Source organism: Leptopilina heterotoma, unplaced genomic scaffold (assembly GCF_015476425.1).
Source record: "Leptopilina heterotoma isolate Lh14 unplaced genomic scaffold, ASM1547642v1 Lhet_1, whole genome shotgun sequence".
Lineage (NCBI taxonomy): Eukaryota > Metazoa > Arthropoda > Insecta > Hymenoptera > Figitidae > Leptopilina > Leptopilina heterotoma.
Window position 1 is genome coordinate 1,312,067 of NW_025110812.1, and position 23,132 is coordinate 1,335,198.

Sequence of the window (23,132 nt, forward strand, 5' to 3'; positions counted from 1 at the left end):
AGCTTAATACTTTAATACCTTGTTTATATAATGTAGTTGTGAGACGGAGGAATTTAGAATTATGAGAATGTGGAAACAATAGGGGTTCCACTGTAGTGTTGGTGTTAATAAAAAAAGAATTTTATTTACAGGAAGCTTAAAGCTTGTTCACACGGTTTTATGACACTTGAGTTTATTGACCATCATGTCTTGGTTATTTGATCTACAAGGGACAGGAGACAGTTAACCGAAAAAAAAAAATTTTGTTTTTGGGTGACTATTTATAAAAGTTTGTTTTTGTTTTAAAATAAAACTGTTTTAATCGATATTTGTTACTTAAGGGATTTTTATGTTGTTAATTACGATTTTAACGTCTGATCCCTGACTATCTAACATTATTTTATAATATAACATTATTTTTTCGCTATTCAAAATGGTGGATCCAATATGGCGGACGAAATTTTTGAAAATGCCTGAAATCACTTTAAAGTTGTTACTCGGGGGTTTTTGGGGGCTCTGATTACGAATTTGGTAACAGTTTTTCAAAATTCAAAATGGCGAGTCGAAAATGGTGGAACAATTTTCTAAAAATTAATCGAATTTGAGAGAAAGTTGTTATTTGGAAGTTTTTTGGTCGCAAATTACGAATTTGACATTAGATTTCCAAAATCCAAAATGGTGGATCCAATATGGCGGACGAAAATTTTGAAAATACCTGAATTCACTTTAAAATGGCTACTCGGGGGTTTTAGGGGTCGCTGATTACGAATCTAGCATCAGATTTTCAAAATTCAAGATGGCGGATTCAATATGGCGGATGAATTATTAAAAAATACCTGAATTCACTGTAAAATTGTTACTTGGGGGTTTTTGGGGTCGCTGATTACGAATCTAACATCGGATTTTCGAAATTCAAAATGGCGGATTCAATATGGCGGACGATTTTTTTAAAAATACCTGAATTCACTGTAAAATTGTTACTCGGGGGTTTTTGGGGTCGCTGATTACGAATCTAGCAGCAGATTTTTAAAATTCAAAATGGCGGATCCAATATGGGGGGGAATTTTTTGAAAAATTGATAAAATTTGATTGAAAATGATTACTTGTGAGTTTTTGAATGTCATGTTTTTTTTATTCGTTAAACCGCTATAAATTACATCTCCGAAGGAAGAGAAAACAAAATATTCTTTCTCTCTCGTCATAAAAAGTGTAAAATAAAATGAAAACATGAAATAAAAATGCAAATATTGTACATCATATTATTAGCTCCTATAAATATTTACCTTTCCAATCAATTTTCGTGTTTGATCGTAAGGAAAAGAGAGAATGCGCCGTTAAAATAAAATTCAGAAAACAATAAAGAAAACTAAAGTATAATGATATAAATATAGAAAAAGAATAAAGAAAAGAAACTATAGTAAAAAGAGAGAGAAAAAAAATTATGTACACACAATTTTTTTTTTATAAAGGTTATAAAAAAAATTAATGTGCTTTTTGGAAATGAGAGATAACTCGTTGTTAGAGAAAACTATTATTATTACTGCTCTCGTTCGTATAAAGTTTGTGTAGTCGTGCAATGGGGGCGGGCGCGCAAATGTAGCTCTGTAATAATACGAAACTTTACGATCTACGCACAGATTTTGTCTTCACTTGGCAACATCAATATATACAATATCAAGGTAATATCCAAGAGATATAATGGTTTCTCTCTCTCTCTCTCTCACTTTCTCTCTCTCTCTTTCATTCTTGCGAAAGGTATAAAGGCGTTAAAGGTATAACCATAGGAGTTTCATGGCTCCTTACTACATCCGTTCGCGGCACGAAATTGATATCTCTTTTACAACATTGAAGAACGCAAGTACTATATCCGCTAATGCCATCGTGATTCGATATTCCTGTCAGGGGATTGGATATTCTCTCATTTAAAATTCACAAGAGTTTCGTTTCGAGCAAGAGAAAAGATGAAGAAAAAAAAAAGAAGAAATCTAAGAATTTCCTCCGGGCTTTAAAATAATGATTTCTTTTTCATGATGAATATAATGCGTCCGCTATAAAAATTCTCTTTCTCTTCAACTTCTTTTTTTTACCCACTTTTTCTTTTTTTTTTTTTTTTTTTTTTTTGTTTAACATATTATAAAAATACAATTTGTAAATATATTTATGTAAATCTGATTTTACAGTTAGCAGAGCAAATAAATGGAAACTTTTTACAAAAAGAAAACAAAAATATTGAAAAATGATAGAAAGAAAAGATAAGATACTTTTATTCCTTTGTTCTGTAATAAATATACCTAGATATATTTATATATCTGTTCAAAAGCAAACAATAGATCTTTTCACGCACTATAAAGAAAACTTTGAATAAGAATATTTTAAATAAAGCGAATTATCAATGTAGGAGGGGAAAAAGTGTATATATAAATAAAATTACATGATTTTTCTAGTGGAGATTTTGTATTTTTTCTCTCGATTTTTATTAGAGAAAACATTAATTGTGATCTTTTTAAAGTAATGATGAATTCCCAATAAGGGCATTTGTAGGACCTTTCTTTGATGTGTAGGTCAAAAATAGGTCAAATTAGACCTAGATTTTGACGTAATGTAACGGCCCCTATAGGAGCCTAATTTTGACCTGAGCTTAAAAATAGGTCAATTGTGACCTAAATTGTAGCGTAATGTAACGGCCTCTATAGGGGCCCTTACGAGGTCTCCTTTTGACCTATAAGTAAAAACAAGGTCAATTTTCACGTAACGTAAAATTCTCTATGGGAGAGGGGAGCGTAATTTAACGGCCCCTTGAGGAGGGGCCCTTACAGAATCTTGAAACAGCGGAGCGGAAACATTTTGTAATATTTACGTAAATATATGTATTTTATCGAAATAAAATTATATATTTCTTAATAAAATAAATCATATAAATATATTTTCCAATATATATTGGAAAGTGGATGGAAACGAGTTAATTTGCCTGATAATGTATAGAGACACTCGATATTCTAACGGATCGATGAAAAGCTTGCGGATCGAACGACGTATTCGCACGCTCCCTTCCATTCTGCATATAATCACACACATGAGCAAACAAACGTATAACCCTCTCTTCATGACTCTTGCTATATGTCAACGAAACCTTCATATATACAGAAACATCGATCAAACGACACCTAAAAGCAAATTGCTAATTAGTAATGACGTTAAATTATTTGACGAAACCTTGTAATACTTTTTTTTTGTTCGTTAATTATTGGTAAACATTCATCACATATTTTTCTATTACGTATTGTGAAATATTTCTTTTATTTTTTGTATTGATACTTATTATTATAGTATTTTGGGTTAATGTAACTTTTTTCTTTATTCCTGTCTTAATATTATATTCTCGTTAAGTAACTTTAACTTTTTTTAACTTTAACTTTTTAGCTCGAAATTCCTGAAATTTAAATTTTTACCTGAATTGATCAGAATTTTGAACTAAAGGTTACGTTCGGCATTTTTTTCGAATCCCCCTTTATGGGGGCCTTATTTTGACGTGTAGGTCAAAAATAGGGAAAATTAGACCTAAATGACGTAACTTAACCTCCTTTATGAAAAACGTAATGTATCGGCCCCTGTAGGAGCCTCCTTTTGACCTGAGTGTAAAAAGCAGTTCAATTGTGACCTAAATTTTGACGTAATGTAACGGCCCCTAAAAGGGCCCTTACGGGAGGTAAAACTTAAACAATTTCTGATCAATTTCTTACGATGTGAATTATAATTTTTAGTCTATGAAAATTCATTAAAAAAATATTTATTTTCATATATATTATTTTTTCCGATTTGGTAATATCGTTTCTTTAATTAGGTTAGAGAAAAATATTCACTGGTAAAAAGGAATTTTAAATTTTCTATGTATGTATATGTATATATATACAAGCAGAAAGGCTTTGAAGGCGGTCTAAAAGTTTCTGAAAGAATTTAAAAGATTATTAAAAATTAAGGAGAATTGGGGCAAACTAGAGAGAGAGAGAGAGAGAGAGAGAGAGAGAGAGAGAGAGAGAGAGAGAGAGAGAGAGAGAGAGAGAGAGAGAGAGAGAGAGAGAGAGAGAGAGAGAGAGAGAGAGAGAGAGAGAGAGAGAGAGAGAGAGAGAGAGAGAGAGAGAGAGAGAGAGAGAGAGAGAGAGAGAGAGAGAGTAATATACAAGCATCTGAAAGAATTTAAAGCAGCATTTTCAAATGATTGAAGTGGATTTTTTTCGGAAAAAAAAACATTTTTATATCTTCTTTAATAAGATTTTCATCGAGGGTTTCAATTTCAAATTCAAGGGACTTTGGCTCGTTCATATATATAAAAAAATATAGGTACGTTAATAATTAATTAATCATCAATTTTTACAGGAACTTAATTTTTTAATAATTTATTTATATACTGTCTTACAGCTTTTTGCTTTATACCTCAAATTCTCTGACTAAATTTCTTATTAGAAATATGATTTTAAAACCAAAAATTGTCTTTTTTTTTATTTTAAGTCCAAAAATGAGTTGGACTTTGCTGATTTTTGATTAAAAGTCTGATTTTAAGACCAAAATTTGTCATATTTTAATATTAATTCCAAAAATGAGTTGAATTTCTAGCTGTAAGTGCTTTTTGACTTTGTTGTTGCAGTGAAGGAACAAAAATTTATTTTATAAAAAAAGAAATTGCCAAAAATGTATAACGTCTTTTGGTGATTTTTAATTATTTCTGATTTTTTGAATCTAAAAACCACAATATAAAAACCCGTTTTGTGTATGCTTTTCATCATTTGCATATTTCAGCAATTCGATGCATTTTAAGAGATTTGGTATTAAAAAAAAGGAAAAAAAAAAATTCGAACGTCCGTGGTTGACCCATATTTTTATTTATTATTCAACTAGCTTTCTCATTCGTTGTTTGGTGAGGAAAAAATCGCTATGGGTGGACTGACATGTCATCAAAACAGACTATATATATATATATATAAATATAATGTGTGTAAAAAAAAATGTCCCCTCACACTCATACTATCAAAAACAGTTGTATATTTTTGTGATACACGTGTCACAAATGCTGCGGTTGCTTGTGCTCTCTGTAAACAATGCATTCAGCAAAATTCGTGCGGTTACCGTTGGGATTCTCTTTTACTTTTTTTTTTTTTTTGCAACAATAATTCATCACACTGAAAATTTAGCGCTATACTCACTCCTTCGGTTTAAATAGGTTTATATGGACTAACACGTTTAAGCGGACATTTATGCGCATATATCAAGTTTTCAATGTATTTGAATATTTTCGTATTTTCTTTTCTATTTTTTATTCTACATTTTATATTTGGATTTTATTTTTTTGTGATATTTTGATATTAAACTGTAAAAAGTTATTTTTAACTAATGTATAACTGTTACATAAGCGTTAAGTTATATTTTTTATTACAGAAAAGTAACATTAAGAAAGCATATCAAAGTTAAATGACGGTTAGGTTATCAAAATGTTATATTAAGGAGAAAAAGTTGCTAGTAACGGTTATGTAAATATAACGTAAAGTAAGAGTAACAAAGAAGTAACAAAAAATAACCAAAAATTTGTAAAAAAAAGTAACAAAAAAATAACAAAGAAGTTGCAAAAAAGTAACAAAGAAATTACAAAAAAGTAACAAAGTAATTGCAAAAAATTTAATAAGTAACAAAGAAGTAATAAAGAAATTGCAAAAAAATAACGAAGAAGTAACAAAAATTTAACAAAAATGTAACAAAAATGTAACAAAAATGTAACAAAAAAATAACAATAAAGTTGCAAAAAAGTAACAAACAAGTAACAAAAAAGTTGTAAAAAAGTAACAAAGAAGTAAAAAAAATACAAAGAAGTAACAAAGAAATTCCAAAAAAAATAACGAAGAATTTGCAAAAAATAACGAAGAAGTAACAAGGAAGTAACAAAAAATAACAAAGAAGTAACAAAGAAACAACAAAAAAGTAACAAATAAATTGCAGAAAATAACGAAGAAGTAACAAGGAAGTAACAAAAAAATAACAAAGAAATTACAAAAAAGTAACAAAGAAATTGCAAAAAATAACGAAGAAGTAACAAGGAAGTAACAAAAAAATAAAGAAGTAATATGGAAATTGCAAAACAATAACAAAGTTGCAAAAAAGTAACGAAAAAATATCAAAGCGGTAGCAAAAAAGTAACAAAGAAATAACAAAGAAATAGCAAAGTTTTAAAACAGTAAATTGTTATACTTAGTAACAAAAAAGTAACATTATTAGAAAAAATGTTATAAAATGAAGTTAAGATACTGTTATTTTAAAAAATTTGCATTCTTCTCTAAAATTAAAAATAAATACATATAAAAATAAACCGAAAGAAGGAATTAATTAAAAATTAAATTAAATTGAGAAAACTGTAAAAGTTAACATATTATATACCTAAATATTGTCAAAAATATATTTTTCCGAAGAAAAATTTATTTATTTATATTTTTTTTTTCGTCGAAAGCAAACGTCAAGGCGTAAAAGAGGCTTATGGTTCGTCTTGTGATCTGACGAGGGTGAGTTTTATGAACGATGAGCTTAAAGAAGACGTGAACGTAACACGTGCTCGCACGGTAATAAACGAGCAGACGAAACGTCAGCCGAATATCTTTCGTCCATGAAAAATTCTTCGCATGAGTGATCATAAAAACTGACGAAAAAAAAGCATGCACACGAAATTAGGTTTTTCTTCATACAAAAAAGAAAAGAAAAAGAAGTAAAAAAAAAATAAAACCTAAATGTTCTAAAAAAAATGAAAATTTAGCTACAAATTTTTTTTTTTTGGAGAAAATTTTTTTTTTATCGGTTACAAAAATATTTGTCATTTCTTGACAAGAAATTACTTTATATAAAAGTGACAACAATGTGTTTTAACCACTTTCAAGTAAATTCTGGCCTTTTTAAAAAAACTTCAGCCATATTTGATCCATAATTTTTAATTTCGAAAAATTAATGTTAAATTCATAGTCAGCGAAACCAAAAACCCCCAAATTATCACTTTCCATTAAATTTAATAAATTTTTAAAAGATTTCGCCACCATTTTGGATCCGCTATTTTGAATTCAGGTATTTTCAAAAATTTCGTCCGCCATATTGGATCCACCATTTTGGATTTTGAAAATCTAACGTCAAATTCGTGATTTTCGACCAAAAAACTTCCAAATAACCACTTTCGCCCCAATTCGATCAATTTTTAAAAAATTGGACTCGCTATTTTTAATTTTGAAAAACTATTGCCAAATTCGTAATCAGCGACGCCGAAAACACCCGAGTAACCACTTTAAAGTGATTTCAGGCGTTTTCTAAAAATTTTGTCCGCCATATTGGATCCGCCATTTTGAATTTCGAAAATCTGTTGCCAGCTTCGTAATTAGCTACTCCAAAAATCCCCGAGTAACTTTAAAGTGATTTCAGACACTTTTAAAAACTTTGTTCGCCATATTGGATTCGCCATTTTGAATATCGAAAATTTGTCAACCATCTTGGGTCCGCCATTTTTAATTTTGAAAACCTCTTGACGAACGAAGTTTTAAATGAAATAAGCAAATATAAAAAATTGATGGTATTTTTTCAAACTTTAGATTAAAATCGTAATAAAGACCATTCACCATTTTGGAATTGTTTAAAATCTGACGTCAAATTCTATATCTGCGTATTTTTCTTTTATTTTAAAGTAGAAATTTATAATATTTTCTAAATCCAACATCTAAAATTTGAATTCATCAACCATAAAAATGTTCATAACTTCAAAGCGATACTTTTCTTTTGTTATCTATCCACATTTCGAAATTATTAAATCCGACATATCTAATTTAAATTCATTGACCGAAAGAATTCCAAAATATAATAAATCTCATGAAATGTAGGTCAAAAAAAAAAAAAAAATTACCTCATCCCAAGTTCTAAACTTTCAGAAATAATTTAATTCCAACATGCATACCTAGTGGATTAATTTTCTAATAAAATATTCATCATCATTTTAAAATTTATTTTTTTTAATAATTTAAAAATCAGAAATTTTCCCACATTAATCATACACACATGACAAAAAGAGAAAAGAAAATAATAAAAAAAAAAAAAAGTTGTGATTTATTTTTGTGTCATACAAGTCCGCGCGTAAATAATTGCTTAGCACACCAGCTAGCGCGCTTCACGTTTGCCAATGAGCTGAATGAGTAAATGGAAAATGAGAATTCGATCCTCGATTCGCGTCTGATATTAAAATCTGTTTAATTAGGGGTCGTATCGAAAATTGAAGTAATCGTGCTTTCTCTCTCTCTCTCAATATATATATACAATCAAAGTTGTGCGTAGGCGTGGTTTTCGATTATATCATGCACCAATTGTGGAACGCGCTTTTCGCAATGTTGGCAATCGATATGAGTGCATTTCAGTTTCTATTGACCGGACATCGATTAACCCACCGGAATCGAACCAATCGCAGACAACGACTATGGCTTTCTCTTGTCAGCTGTGAAAATTACCAATCCTCCCACAGAGGCTTCAACTTCACACTGCCGAATCCACGCTTACGAATTAAACTCTCATGCGGAAATTTCTACCTCATCCTTTCGAAAACTCGAATCGTTCCACTATTTCCCGCATCCAACGTTTGAAATTCCCTATATATATATATATATATATTTCGCCCCCCACTCCTCTCTTCTACACTTCATTCCATGCCGGCGTCCCTGTCCCGATTTAAACCCTCTGAAACAGGTTTCAAACTCCTCTTCAACTTGTAGAGCCCTTTCTGGCATATATCACGTCATTTCTGATACTGAACTATTCCGAACAGTTGTAATTAGGAAGTAATCAGTATTGCTAACCGCCATTGTGATAGGTATAGTATATAAGTGATAATTAGAAAGGAGTCTTAATCAACTGTAATTGCTATTTGAATCTATGAACTGAAAATGAGAGGGAGAATTAGTTTTGGGGGACTAATTTAATTTTCATTAGTGTGTCGCGCACAATCCTGCAGGGAACAATAAAAATCCAATCAAGTAGTACTTTAAATTCCGTAATAATTTGATTTTCGATGCTGGTTATTGCAGTACTTTTGTTTTTTTAAATTTACTTTCGTCCTTTTGTGATGGTGTACACATTTTTTTTGAATGTTAATACTTAATAAATTATTCTCGCAATGAGTCCTTTTAATTAATCATAGGGCAGAAAAGTAACTATTTTTTCATATTTTTTAACTATATGGGCAAAGTATGACGAACTGCGAGGAGAAAAATAACTTTCGCCATACTTTGCCCATAGTTTAGAAATATAAAAAAAATTGTTTTAAAATATAAAAAAAAATTGTTTTGCTTCTTCTCATGGTTCGATATACTTTGCCCACAATTTAAAAATATAAAAAAATAGATTTTCTTCTTCATACGGTTCGCCATACTTTGTCCATAGTTTAAAAATATTAGGCTTCGCACTTATCTACTAAAACCTACTATTTACTACTTTTTTACGTTCTGCTATACTATTTGGGTACTTTTTTTTAGATTTCAGCCACTAAAAGCTACTATTTTTTTTTTTTTTTTAGAATTTCCACTACTTTAAATTCGCTGATACTAGAAACCAAAATACTATTCTCAAAAACTAAAATCAAATTCTTTAAAACGAATCAATTATTTTCAAAAAATATTCGAAATTCAATTATTTTCAATATCTAGTATTTTCATAAAATTTCGCAAAAGAATTCAATTATTTAAAAAAAAAATTAATAAAATTCATCCAAAATTCAAGTATTTTCATAAATAATAAAATTTTCACATGAATTAAATTAGTTTAGAATAGTATTTTCGAAAAAAATTTCGAAAAAATCAATTATTTAACAAAATTTTTTATACATTTCTTCACAATAATTCAAAACCTTTCACTAGTAATAACATTTTTCATGGAAATACAATTTAAAAAAAAAAATTTTGATAAAATTCTAAGCAACAATTCAATTATTTTCATAAATAATAAAACTCGTCGAAGAATTTCAATTATTTCTTAATACTATTTTAAATTAATTAATCGAAAAATTCAATTATTTTCACAAATATATAGATTTCCACAAGAATTCAATTATTTAAAAAAATATATTCATGCACGGAGAGAAATTTATAGTAGTGGGTAACATAATTGTGGTTAGGGTGAACATCTTTAATGCTACGTATACAGACAGCTATCTAGATAGTCACCGTTACCATCAATATCATCAGGAGTAACATCTTGGTAGTAAGGGGTAGCATAACTATATTTTTTTTAGCATCTGTGATGGTTGGCAGTAGCATAATGATAGTGTCGTGTAACATCATCTTTTTAACATCAAAATCTGACTATCCATTTCTCTCAGTGTGATATTTATTATATTTCAAAAACATTAATTATTTAAAACAATGTTTATAAAATTCTTATGAAGAATTTACTTATTTTCAAAAATAACAGAATTGTTCACAGAAATTCATAATTCTTTTTAAACATTTTAATAAAATTTTTCTCAATAATTCAATTATTTTCATAAATAATAAAATACTTCTCAGAAATTCAATTATTTTCAAAAAAAAATGTAATAAAATTTGTTGTAAAAATTCAATTATTTTCATAAATAATAAAATTCTTCACTGGAATTCAATTATTTTCAAATATTTTAATAAAATTGTTCGAAAGAAATCAATTACTTTAAATACAATACCTATTAATTAAATTTTTTTGTAATAATTGAATTATTCATTTAGAATTTAATAAAATTCTCCTCAAGAATTCAATTATTTAAATAAATAATTCTTCAAAAGAATTCAATTATTAAAGATAAATAACAAAATTGTTCCCGAAAATTCAATTATTTTGAGGCATTTTAATAAAATTCTTTTGCAATATTCAATTATTTTCATAAATAACAAAATTCATTACAAGAATTCAATTATTTTTAAAAGTAATAAATTTCTTCTTGTAAATTAAATTATTTTAAAAAATTCTAATAAAGTCGTTGGCAAGAATTCAATTATTGTCAAAAATTTTAATTGAATTCTTTGTAAAATTTAATAATTTTTTAAAAACTTTTAACAATTCAATGGTTTTTAATATTTATTATTTTCATCAAATTTCCAAACAAAATGAAATTATTTAAAAATTTTTGTACAAATTTTCGTAAGAATTCAATTCTTTTCATGAATGATAAAAATTTCACAGGAATTCATTTATTTAAATTAAAATTTGCATAAAATTAGTCGAAAGATATCAATTATTTAAAAATGTTTATAAAATTAGTCGAAGTAAATCAATTATTTTCAATTTTTTATAAAATTATTCACAAGAATCAAATAATTTTTTATAATTATATAAATTCTTTCGTGAATAATGAAATTTCATTGCAGGAATTTAATTTATTAGCAGAATAAGAAAGAAGTAAATATTTTTGATGAAAATTTGGAAAAAGTCAGAAAAATAAAAATTGAAATGGAATTTTTGTCAGTTTTGTGAAGTGTCTAAAACGATATTTCGTCTTCAAGTTTAATTTTTCGATATCTACTATTTTACTATTTTTTTTTAGTTTGAAAGCTACTTTTTCCTACTTTTTTAAAATTAATTATCGAGCGCAAAGTTTGAAATATAAGAAAAATAGTTTTGCTTCTTTTCCTGGTTTTCCATACTTTGCCCATAGTTCATAATTTTTACAATAAACCTTAAAAATATAAAAAAATCTTTTTTTTCTTCTTCCCCTTGCTTTGCAATACTTTGACAATGGTATAAAAATGGAAAAAATTGAATGGTTTTGTGTTTATATTTGTTGATTTAATTAAAAATTAATTTTTGTTGCCGCCATTCTTTAACCATCGGCATAATATAACAAAGTATGCAACAAAATATTGCTAATGGGCAATACAAAATTTATTTTTCTATATGTGAAATAACGCTTTGTTAATTGTGGTTTTGAAAATTAGCCCAGTATTTAACCACAAATAAACTTTTCCAAAAAAAAAACATTCTCCAGAATGTTCTTGAGTTCCTTTATCCACAGTTTGCTATCTTTTACCCATACTTCAACTTCAAACGATTTCCAAATATCAGAATATTTGAAGAATATCGAATGATCAGATATTGGAAAATTACTATCCATTCAGTGATTTCGTTTCTTTTGTTCACGTTCATCTTCGTTTTGCTTCATTTCTAGGTATCAATGTCTCCAAGTCACGCAATTGCGTGTGTAGCGGATTAGCAGTAATCTCCAAGTGATTTTTTTATTGGAAACTTCCTGTCAGATATAAATGTACGCAATTCCTTTGTTATGAAAGAGCTTTATCTAATTCGTGATTATTTTTGGCCGTTCTTTATTTCCTTGCAGTTGGATATTTTTTTTATCTGATTATTTAATTTCTCTATCGAAATTAATATTTAAAATATGGATAGTTCCAAATATCCAAAATGGTGAATATTTCGAAGATTGTAGATCGACATTTTTTTGGGGGGAAATGTTTGAGGTATAATTTCTTGTCGGATTATCGGACTAAACATAACTGTGCTTAATTTGTGTTCAGAAGCGCGTGCTATTACAACTCGGTCTCTTGAAACTTTACCAGTTAGCAGTTACCGATAATCGGCCGGTGTTTTCGTTCGTCATCGAAATTATGAGCAAAGTTTCCATCCCATTACTAAAATCGGTCGACCGCTACTTTAGATTTACACACTTATTTTCATAAAACACGACAATTATCATCGTTTGCTAATTTTCGGTAGAGATTATTTCGAAGCTATTTTTCTTTTTTAAAACTTTCAATATTAATAGAAAAAGAATAGAGAAATAATGATAAGGATTAAAATAACAAGGAAAAAATACTGTAAAGATGATTTTCTTTTTGAATATTGTAATTAAATTAATAAACAGTACGACGACAAACGGAAAAGTTCACCTCTCCCTCCTAAAGAAGAGAACAATAAAAAAATTCCTCGGAATATCGAAGCAAAATAGAATACAAACTTAAGTAAGAAAAAAACAAGCCCACGATGCTTTTTATGAGGGCTTTTATGAAGGCAAGATTTACTAAAGGCGAATTGCGCCACTTCTTCTTGAAATTTAAATGAAGCCAGAAGCCACGACTCTGATGCGCAGACTTCTTTATAGAAGAGGAACAGTTTCACTTAAATGGGTCTTAATTGAATTACTTTAAAAGCGTAAACTTCACTTTAATCCGGAAAGATGCATCTTCTATTACGGTAATTAAATATATTCACGAAATGAATCAAAATTATTTTCACAGTCTAATCCAACTTAATTAATTTTCATTAATTTTTTATACTCTTTTTATCACACCCGTTTAATAAATGATTCTAACTGAATAATTAATGTTAGATCGTGTTAAATTTATTGTACTAAACTATGAAAGTCATGATCTCATGATGGAAGGATTTCTATAAGGATAATAGGTGTAGGCGAATCCCTTCCGGAAGTGGTAAAAGGAATCAATATACAGTTGAAGGAGGATAACAATTAAAGAAATAGAAACTAGTCATCAAAAAAGAAAATTAAACGTCAAAACTGTTTGAAAAGTTTATCTATAGATACTCGATGATTACTGTAATTTCAATCAACAAAGTGTGTGTCGATTCTGTAACTTTTCCACTTTCACTAGCCACTGTCCACTCTCACTTCCTACTTTCCATTCCCACTTCCATGTATATGTCACACTGTCTACTCTCACTTCCCACTGTCCACTCTCACTTTCAACTTTCCATTCCCACTTCCATGTATATGTCACACTGTCTACTCTCACTTTCAACTTTCCATTTCCACTTCCCACTCCCGTGTTAACTTCCCACTGTCCACTCTCACTTCCCATTCCCACTTTTCACTCCCACTTTCCACTCACACTTCCTATTCCCATGTTTATTTTACACTGTCCAGTCTCAGTTCCCACTTCCGTATTTACTTCCCACTGTCCACTCTCACTTCCGACTTTCCACTTCCCACTATCCACTCTCACTTCCTACTTTCACTACCCACTATCACTTTCGATTCTTATTTTCTACTCCCATGTTTATTTTACTTCCCACTGTCCACTCTCACTTCCACTTTCCACTGAGAGTGGTAAGTGTAAAGTAAAAAGTGAGAGTGGGCACTGAAAGTGGAAAGTAGAAGGTGAGAATGGAAAATGGGAAGTGACAATGGAAATCGGAAGTGGGAAGTGAGAGTGGTAAGTGTAAAGTAAAAAGTGAGAATGGGAAGTGAATGTGGAAAGTAGGAAGTGAGAATGGAAAATAGGAAGTGACAGTAAAAAGTGGGAAATGGAAGAATAAAGTAAAAAGTGGATAGTGAAAGTGGGAATGAAAAGTGGAAAAGTTACAAAATCGACCCGCTGTACGCATAATTTCGGTTTGTATCCTAGAACCTGCCAGCAATGGTTATTCATTTTTTTTCTCTCTTTTTCCAACACGAAAACTCTACTTTGGCTTCACGGGTAATTAATTTAGTTTTGCAGTTTCTCTCACCAAAGAAGCCAGAGGGACGATTTACGTTCGTGCTTTTCACCAATCCTTGCACCCTCTACTTTGCACAGAGCCAAACGTCCTGTTCGTGCCAACAGTATTCCAATGCCTGTGCTGTATATAAGCTCTTCCCACACTCGGTTTCACTTTTCCCATTCCAGCATCTCTCATCGTCACTATGAGAAACTTCACTGATGTTGGAAACTGAATCCTATTCGAGTGGAGCAAAATTCTACATTTCAAATTTCTCTACAATATATTATTAACTAGGTAAATTAAGCCCTGCATTTTGATGATTATGATAATGACAAATACACTACAATGGAATTAATTTTAAGAAGGTAGCTTGAAGTAGATTTTCAAGGAGCTGGAAGAATTTATCATAATTTTCCATAGAGGCGATTTCTCTCTCTCTCTCTCTCCGTGTGGAAATGGAGAAAATTTTCAGGAAGCTGTTTGCGACACGAAATTCTCGCCTCAAGTAACCGCACGACCACTTTGAAAAGCGCCTTGCAAACCTTCTCGGGAAACCTTCCCCCGAAACCAAAAAGCTTTGGAACTTTAATTCCAAGAGAATGGCCAGCGGCGATGGTGGTTTGTCCACACTTTTAACTTCCCTTCGGCTGGTAATTAGTTGGCATTAGCGCAATTCTCTTGGTTACCCAAACTCCCTAGACTATCGATCAGTTATACCCTCTCCTTGCAACCTATCCTAAACTCCATTTAAATCGCTTGCTGGCACTTCTGAACCCTCATTCTCTCCCCCCCTCTCTCTTTCTCTCTTCTTCTATATAGCTCTCTCTCGTCTGGTTATCCTAAACCTCTCTTGATCTGTTTGGAGCTTTAACCATTGAGTGGAGAGGAGGCTGCAACTTCGATGGGTTGAATCCTGCCGTTAGTGTCCTCAAGACTTGGCACGATAGGAATTCTAGTGTTGGTGTGAGGGTGAAAAGGGGTACTTAAGCAGCTTTCGTCGCGAGCCAGCTCAACAACTCTGGTTTTCCTACTAATATTTGCCTTTTGACCCTACCCTATCCACTTTCTATGTGTATATATATATATACACACCCACACACCACTCTCCACTTCAGGCAAACTGAAACTGGGTGAGACGAGAGTTTATAAAGAGTTAACAACTCCAGCAAACTAAATTTGTTTTTCGAAACTTTGTTAATAATGACGTAGGACCAACGGATTAAATTTTCTCACAAATTATTCACGGTTCGAGTGTAATTCAGATCAAGAGAGGACGGGGGAAATAACCCGAACAACCAGAAATAGAAAAATATGAATTATTTCTGAAAATTCAAAAAGATATTCTTGTTTTTTTCCACAGTTTTCTGGATTTTTGCCAAAGTTCAAAACTGAAAGTTTTTTTTATACGTAAATGGGTCATTTTTGGTAAATGGTCATTAATTGTGGTCTTGAAAATTAGCCCAGTATTCAACCACAAATAAATTTTTTCAAAAAAAAAACATTCTCAAGAATGTGCTTGAGTTCCTTAGCGGAGGGTAGATGGAACCACAATGACGACTGGCGATCGTTAAACTTCAAACACCAGTCTGCCATTGATTGCTCGAGTCAGTAACAATCTTCTGCTGCACATGTGATGGAAAAATTAATTTTTATTGTTGCCATTCTTTAACCATGACAAACTATGGCAAAGAATTGCTAATCAGCAATACAAAATGTATTCTTCTTCATGGTAAATAACACCTTGTTTAATGTGGTCTTTAAAATTGGCCCAGTATTTAACCACAAATATACTTTTTAAAAAAAAAACATTCTCAAGAATGTGCTTGAGTTCCATAGCGGAAGGTAGATGGAACCACAATGTCGACTGGCGATCGTGAAACTTCAAACACCAGTCTGCCATTGATTCCTGGAATCAGTATTAATCTTTTGCTGCACATGTGGTGGGAAAAATAATTTTTGCTTTACCATTCATTAATCATAACAAACTATGGCAAAGAATTGCTAATCAGCAATACAAAATGTATTTTTCTTCAAGGTAAATAACGCCTTATTAATTGTGATCTTGAAAATTAGCCCAGTATTTAACCACAAATAAACTTTTGGTATCAACCATATTTTGAACATACAAAAAATAAATACAAAAAGAAATTAAAAATTTGTTTTGCAAAATTGTAAAAATGAAAGTTTTCATTTCCTTGTTACCGCTTGGTCCTTATGACAGGACATTTTCCCTTCCGGCTGCTGCTGCTTCTGCTCTTGTCACGTAACCTTTTGCAGAGAGAATATCTTCTGGACGTGAGGCTCTTGAATAAACATGCGGTGGTCCCTGGTATAAAGCAGAACTAAGTACGTCGGATAGGGAGTTCCCCCGGCTGTTACGCGTAAACGATGAAAAATGTTTTGCAGGAACAAAAGGGCTTGGCTGTGATAAGGTGCAAAGCGAGACGACGCTTTTTAACTTAATTACCCGCCGTCTTTCTTTCTTATCCAAAACGAGCAAAAAAAAAAAAAAGAAAAAAAGAGACAGAAGAAGGACGGTGGAAAAAAATACAAGAAAAACGGTAAAGTAAAAATAAAAAAAAAACCGCATCTCAACGAGCCAGAGACCTTGACCTGTACGCCATTATCAATACCTACCCTTTTCGTTTTTCCATTTTTTTTTTCTCTCTTCCTACGTTACAAAGAGCGCAATTTTTACAAAAATTAAAATATCCAACAAATGTTGAAAAAATAAATGTTTTTCATTTGCTCGCTATTTTTCAACTAGTGCTCGAGGCTTTTTAGTTTAATTAACTCACTCTTCCACGTTCTTCTTCTTCATCGTCTTCTTTTTTTCTGCACGGAAATTATGTAATTTTTCCAACTTGTTTTTAATTAATTTTTCTTTGTCGTTTAGTTATCTTTTCTCTATTATCTCTCTTGACTCACGTTAACCGACTTTATTTCTATGAAAAATATTCATGTCCTTGTACTAGTATAATTACTTTTTTTTTAAAAAAAGACTTCTTTTATTGTCTGTTTTTATTTTATATTTAATTTTAAATGTCATTTCTAATTTGTTTCAATCGAATGAAATATAGTAAAATATTTTATAATTTTTATTTTGGATAATAATGGAAAAATAGAATATATAATAAAAGTTTTTACCAAAAAAAAAAAATTAAAGTAAACGTACATAGGAGAAAATAGATGTTCATTTTCCTGAGGGGAATCAAACAATGATCTATATATAGAGAGTGGACAGAAGTTTTGCAAAGTTTTGAACCTGCCCTAAGCGATACAGAGACAACGACGGACGTCGGTAATTTGCCATAGAGGTAAATATTCCCAGGTGAAAATGTCTGGGGTGAAGGATACGCTCTAAGGTGACAAATGTGGTCTCTACAGTCGCACAAGTCCCACATGAACTAACTTAAATTATACGTTTATTTTGAAATATAAATTTTCTTACTGAAAAAAAATTTAACATAAATTCTATTCCCTAGAATTATTTTAGACTGATTTACAATCATAAGACGAAGCATTTTGTCTTTTGACCATTATTTGAAAATTACAACTGAATATATACGCCAGGAACCACAATTCTTAATTACTTTTGCGGGACAATGCCATGATTATTGTGGTCTGGAAAATTAGCCCAGTATTCAACCACAAAACTTTAAGAATGTTCTTGAGTCCCCTAACCACGGTTTTTTATAGTTTGCCCACAGTTTAAAAATTCCACAATAAATTTTAAAAATATAAATCTTTTTTTTCTTCTCCCCATGCTTTGCCATACCTTGACCAGGGTTTAAAAATAGGGAAAATTGAAAGATTTTGTGTCTATATAAGTTAATTTAATGAAAAATTAATTTTTGTTGGCGACATTCTTTAACCATGGCAAAATATGACAAAGTATAGAAAAGTATTTCTAATGGGTAATACAACATTTTTTTTTTCATGTTAAATAGCGCTTCGTTAATTGTGGTCTTGAAAATTAGCCCAGTATTCAACCACAAATACATTTTTCCAAAAAAACATTCTCCAGAATGTTCTTGAGTTCCTTATTGGTGGATAGATGGAACCACAATGACGACTGACGACCATGGAACTGCAAACACCAATTTGCCATTGAGTGATAAAATCAGAAGCTGTCTACTGCAGCTTAAGTGATATTTACCGATGGAAGACGTAACAAATACTAATTGTTACTATTTTCGAAAATAAAAAGCATCACCTAATGTAAAAACACTTCTATTTTTTATATCGAGTCTATTAATTAATGCATTAGTGGAAAAGTAGATCTAGAAAATTAAAACAGTATCAAACTGCAAAATCTTTAAGAATATTGAATTCCTAAATTCCTCCCTGGACGGTAGATGGAACCACAATGCTAATTAGCCACCAACCTTTGGAATGGTCTATGAAATAATTTAAATTGGTTAACTTAGATAATTAATCATTTACTAAATATAAATTTTTTAACTACGAATAAAAAAAATTTTGTTGAAAAATTGTACCGATCCTCCAAGTTACATGATGAATCTAGGGTGTTCTATATCAAATAGACATAAAGGGGAACTTTTGAGATTAAAATTCAGTGTTAAATGATTATTCTAGAAAGAAAATTAGAGGGTGCAAGTGAACGGGGTGAACGATAACAATTAGACATTGCGCTTTAAACTAAGCGAAAAAGGGTTCCCCAGAAAGAATGAGGGAGAGAAACGGAGATTAAATAATGAGTAATGTAATTTAACATGGTTTACGAAGTAAACTGAGTGTAAAATAAATAGGAACTGGGTTTTGGCAATTTATTTCAGGAAGCAGATGGGGTAGACTCTACCCGCACATAATTTGCAATAAAATTACCCCTTGAAATTGTGGGTCAACAAAAATAGTGTTAGAAAATAATTAACTTCTATTATACACTAAAAGAAAATTATTAATCGAAACATAAATATTACCTACTATCATAAAAAATTTACGTTCATCAATTTTTAAAAATATAATGAAAAAAATTTTTCAAATAATATTTCGAGTAACGATAATAAAAAGAAAAAGTAGGAAAATTTATTGATAAAAAAAATAATTCGATTTGACAAAAGGGATCAAAGCTGATTGATATTCAGTTTTATTTTTTATTGTTCTTTCTTTTTATGATCCACTCCCCTCTCTTTACCCTATTCTCTATTATCCGTGCCACTCCTTTCTATATTTCATTCCTCAGTTTCTCTTGAAAGTCTTCTTTTCAATCGCTCGTTACAAGAAATTGAATTTTTTTTATACCTCCGTTTTAAAACGAATCCGTCGATGACAATCCTGGTGAAGGGAGAGGTTAATGACCTTTCGAAAGTTATAGTTCGAGGGGGGAAAGAATTTTTTTTACATGAATCGATGTCATTTAGAACGCGAGAGATTTTAAATACACGCCATTACGCAAATTAACTTTCGGTGTGAAAGACATAAGACTCTTTTTGGCAGTTAGCCAAAGTTTATTTCTTTACCATTTGCTTTTGCTGTGTGCTTCGATTTCACGAGACGTCTTCACTCATAAAAATTTATATATATATTGAATTTTTGTTATGTATTTTTGCGGTTTCCGCTTCCGATGATTTAGTTAGGAAAACATTCGTCATCAATATGTATGCGACGGGAAAGAGGATTGAAATTTGTCCAACTTGTTTTTTTAGGAAGACAAAAATTGTATGTGTGCCAGGTTGTGATGACTCAAACTCGCAGACAATTTTTTTTCCCTTCCTTTGGGAAAACAAAGTTTGCTTTTAATTTACTTTATTGGAAATCAATTTTTAGGTATAAAAATTTTATTCTTGTGGAATAAAATTAAAGTTGTTTGGATAGTTAGCCCAGTATTTAACCACAAATAAATTTTTTTTTGTCATCCCGATAGCTTCAGTTATGAGATTTTTGAAGATCTTCTGTGTCAACACTTGGTCGGGAAAAACCAATCGAAAAGAAATACACAGCATACCACCTGTAATAACAAAAATTCAGGGGGTGCACATTGCATTTGAAAAAGTGAGCGAAGGGGATAAGAAAAAAAAAGAAAGTAGGAAAATTCTCTTTTGAAAGGGAATCGTGAAGATGCATCGTTGGATGACAAAGACCGATAAATCAGACGCAGCGAAGAAAGTAGACGCGCTGCTGATTCTACAAGACGCGCGGTTAGATGTGTTGGTCCTTCTAAGCGAGATGGTTCAGGAATCACTATAAATGGTAATGGAGAGCAGTTTCTCTTCCTCTTCTATTTTTCTCAGCAAAAGAAGAGACGCTAAAATGTAGAAGTGTATGAGGGAAAGAAAAGTAGCACACTGGGTTGGGGTGGGCGAGGATCGAGAAGAGAGAAGGTTCATGGATAAGAAGAACCAAAGTAAAAGAGCGCACTGTAAGGGAAAACTGGAGACTAAGACGAGTTTACTTGGAAAATGTAATATTTCTTACGGATCTAGCGTAAATAAAAGCGTCATAAAAGAGGCTTGTACAAAACTCCCCGAGTCAATTGTTACCCTACCTCGAAATATATATAAAATCTTCTAGTGCAATTTTTTTCCAACCAAATAAGAGAAAAGGATGAAACATTCAAAGGATTTCAACTTATTACGATAATTAGGGTAATAAACTCCCGGCTGGCCAATGGGAAAACTATGCAAATTTCTATATTTCGACTATGGTCAATATGTGTAATCCCTCTCTGATGTTATTGCTTTTACTGAATTTGTATTTAACAACACTTATTTTTCGTTCGATGGAAAATTCCACAGACAAGTTTACGGTATACCGATGGGTTCTCCAATCTCTGTTTTCGTCTCAGATATTGTCATGGATGATCTGGAAACTGAATGTTTAAAAGAATTTTAAAAAAGCATAATTCTGTCCCCAATGGAATTTTTTTGTCAGAGCTATTTCATTGTGCAACAAAAAATTTGATTTAGTTGTTGGTGAATGTTTTAAAGTATGGCTTAGAGTTTGTTTACTTTGGCTAGTCTTTGGCCATAGTTAGCTAGAATTTACCATTTCCACACGTAAGAAAAAAACTATGCTTTTAGAAAGGAGATAATCTTAACTGCAGTAAGAAAATCTTCATCTTATCTTGCTTAAATTTTCATTGTACGAGTGGATGTTTTCCACCAGTCGAGACGAATATTTGACGAGAATGAGCTTGAAATGTTTGGGAAAATTTGTGTAGAATCTAAGTGAAGGAAGGAACGAGAGAGAGAGAGAGAGAGTGTCGAATCTTGGAAAAGATTGAAAGGAAGTGCAGAGGAGCTACGAGAGCTCGAGTTCAAATTGCAAGGGGAAATACTTCGAATTCTATTAACGGGTATAAGAGTCTAAAAAAGAAATCTCTCACTCACAAGAAATTAAAATTAGCTCAATGTCTAATGACATAAAAAAAAGTTTATTATTGTAAAATTTGTTAAAAGAAAATACCTTTTTTTCGATTAAGAATTTATATTTATATAAAGCTAATGAGGGATTTTGTCTACTTGGAGTATTTGTAAGCGTTAGACATACCGACAGCATTTTCTATCGCAATAATGAAACACCGAAGATCACTGCATACCTGTAACAGAAAAAATTTTCCACATTAGAATTAATTAAAAGATTACACTTTTCAATATATAACTAACAATATATTTAACTGTAGTTACTAAAAAATAAAATTTTCTATTTTGAAAGGAATTACACCATTTTCAAAATAAAATTTTTTTTCGATTCTGGTATTGAGTGCTCCTATTTTCTCTTTCTGGTTGATTCGCCTTGTGTGCTATCGAAAACCTCCGAGACTTAATCGAGGGAAAAATGCTGATACGATAGTTCTACGATTAATCAGAATTGCGAGCCGCGCAATGGCTGTTATATGGGATAAAAGCTTTTCCCAAAAAGCTCAACGAAAGTTAAAAACGCGAAAGAGCGCTGGCGCGCACGTTGTCTGGATTTTCATAAATTTATAGAATACCCTGCTCTGGAAGTAAGCCGAGGTAACAAAATGTAATGGCAATGGTTTGGGGGCGTTGAAGGGGTAGGGAGGGACACGGTTACAGAAGGGCGACTTTGGCTCGTCTCACGGATCGCTGATTTCCAAATATAGTCGCTCTTCATGATTTTCACTCGGGCGTAAAATATTCTTTTTTTTTCTATATTAAATTCAACTTTATATTTTGTACGGAAGTATATTGATTTTGAAAGTGAAGGAAGATTAATAAGAATCAACTTTTTTTTGAAGGGATAGTGAAAAAGCAGTAAAAGAAATATTTAATAGAAAATTTTAGAACAAAAAAGTTTAAGGACATGATTAAAATTACTTTTTGATAATTACCGTTAGGGGGAAGAAAACAAGCATAACAATTTTGGAAAGTATTTAAGTTATCTAGTGAAGGGGAGATGGAGCCACAATGCAGACTGATGGCTAGAACAAGAATGAATTACCTTCTGCTGTAAATAATTTTTTGTGAGGGATTCTCCTATGAAAAATAACACTAAAATTATTGTGGTCCTGAAAATTAGCCCAGTATTTAACCACAAATAAATTTTTAAGAATGTTCTTGAGTTCCTTAGCGGAGGGAAGATGAAATCACAATGCATGTTAAAATATGATAAAGTATGGAAAAGCATTGCTAATAAGTAATACAAATTATATTTTTCTTTACGTAAAATAACGCCTCGTTAATTGTGGTCCT

The 23,132-nt window shown here is 30.9% G+C and overlaps 1 protein-coding gene across 6 annotated transcripts in view; it reads right to left on the reverse strand.

The window, feature by feature from the left end:
* The window catches only part of LOC122512820, a 415,571-nt gene that overhangs the window by 172,195 nt on the left and 220,244 nt on the right, over positions 1–23,132 (reverse strand). Inside the window, exon 3 of one of the 6 annotated variants that reach the window (XM_043628934.1) lies at positions 21,967–22,015. The exons of the other annotated variants lie outside the window; for them this stretch is intronic. Within the exon in view, the coding sequence (XP_043484869.1) occupies positions 21,967–21,975 (9 nt within the window). The 5' untranslated portion in view covers positions 21,976–22,015. The remainder of the gene's footprint in view (positions 1–21,966; positions 22,016–23,132) is intronic. 6 annotated transcript variants of the gene reach the window in all.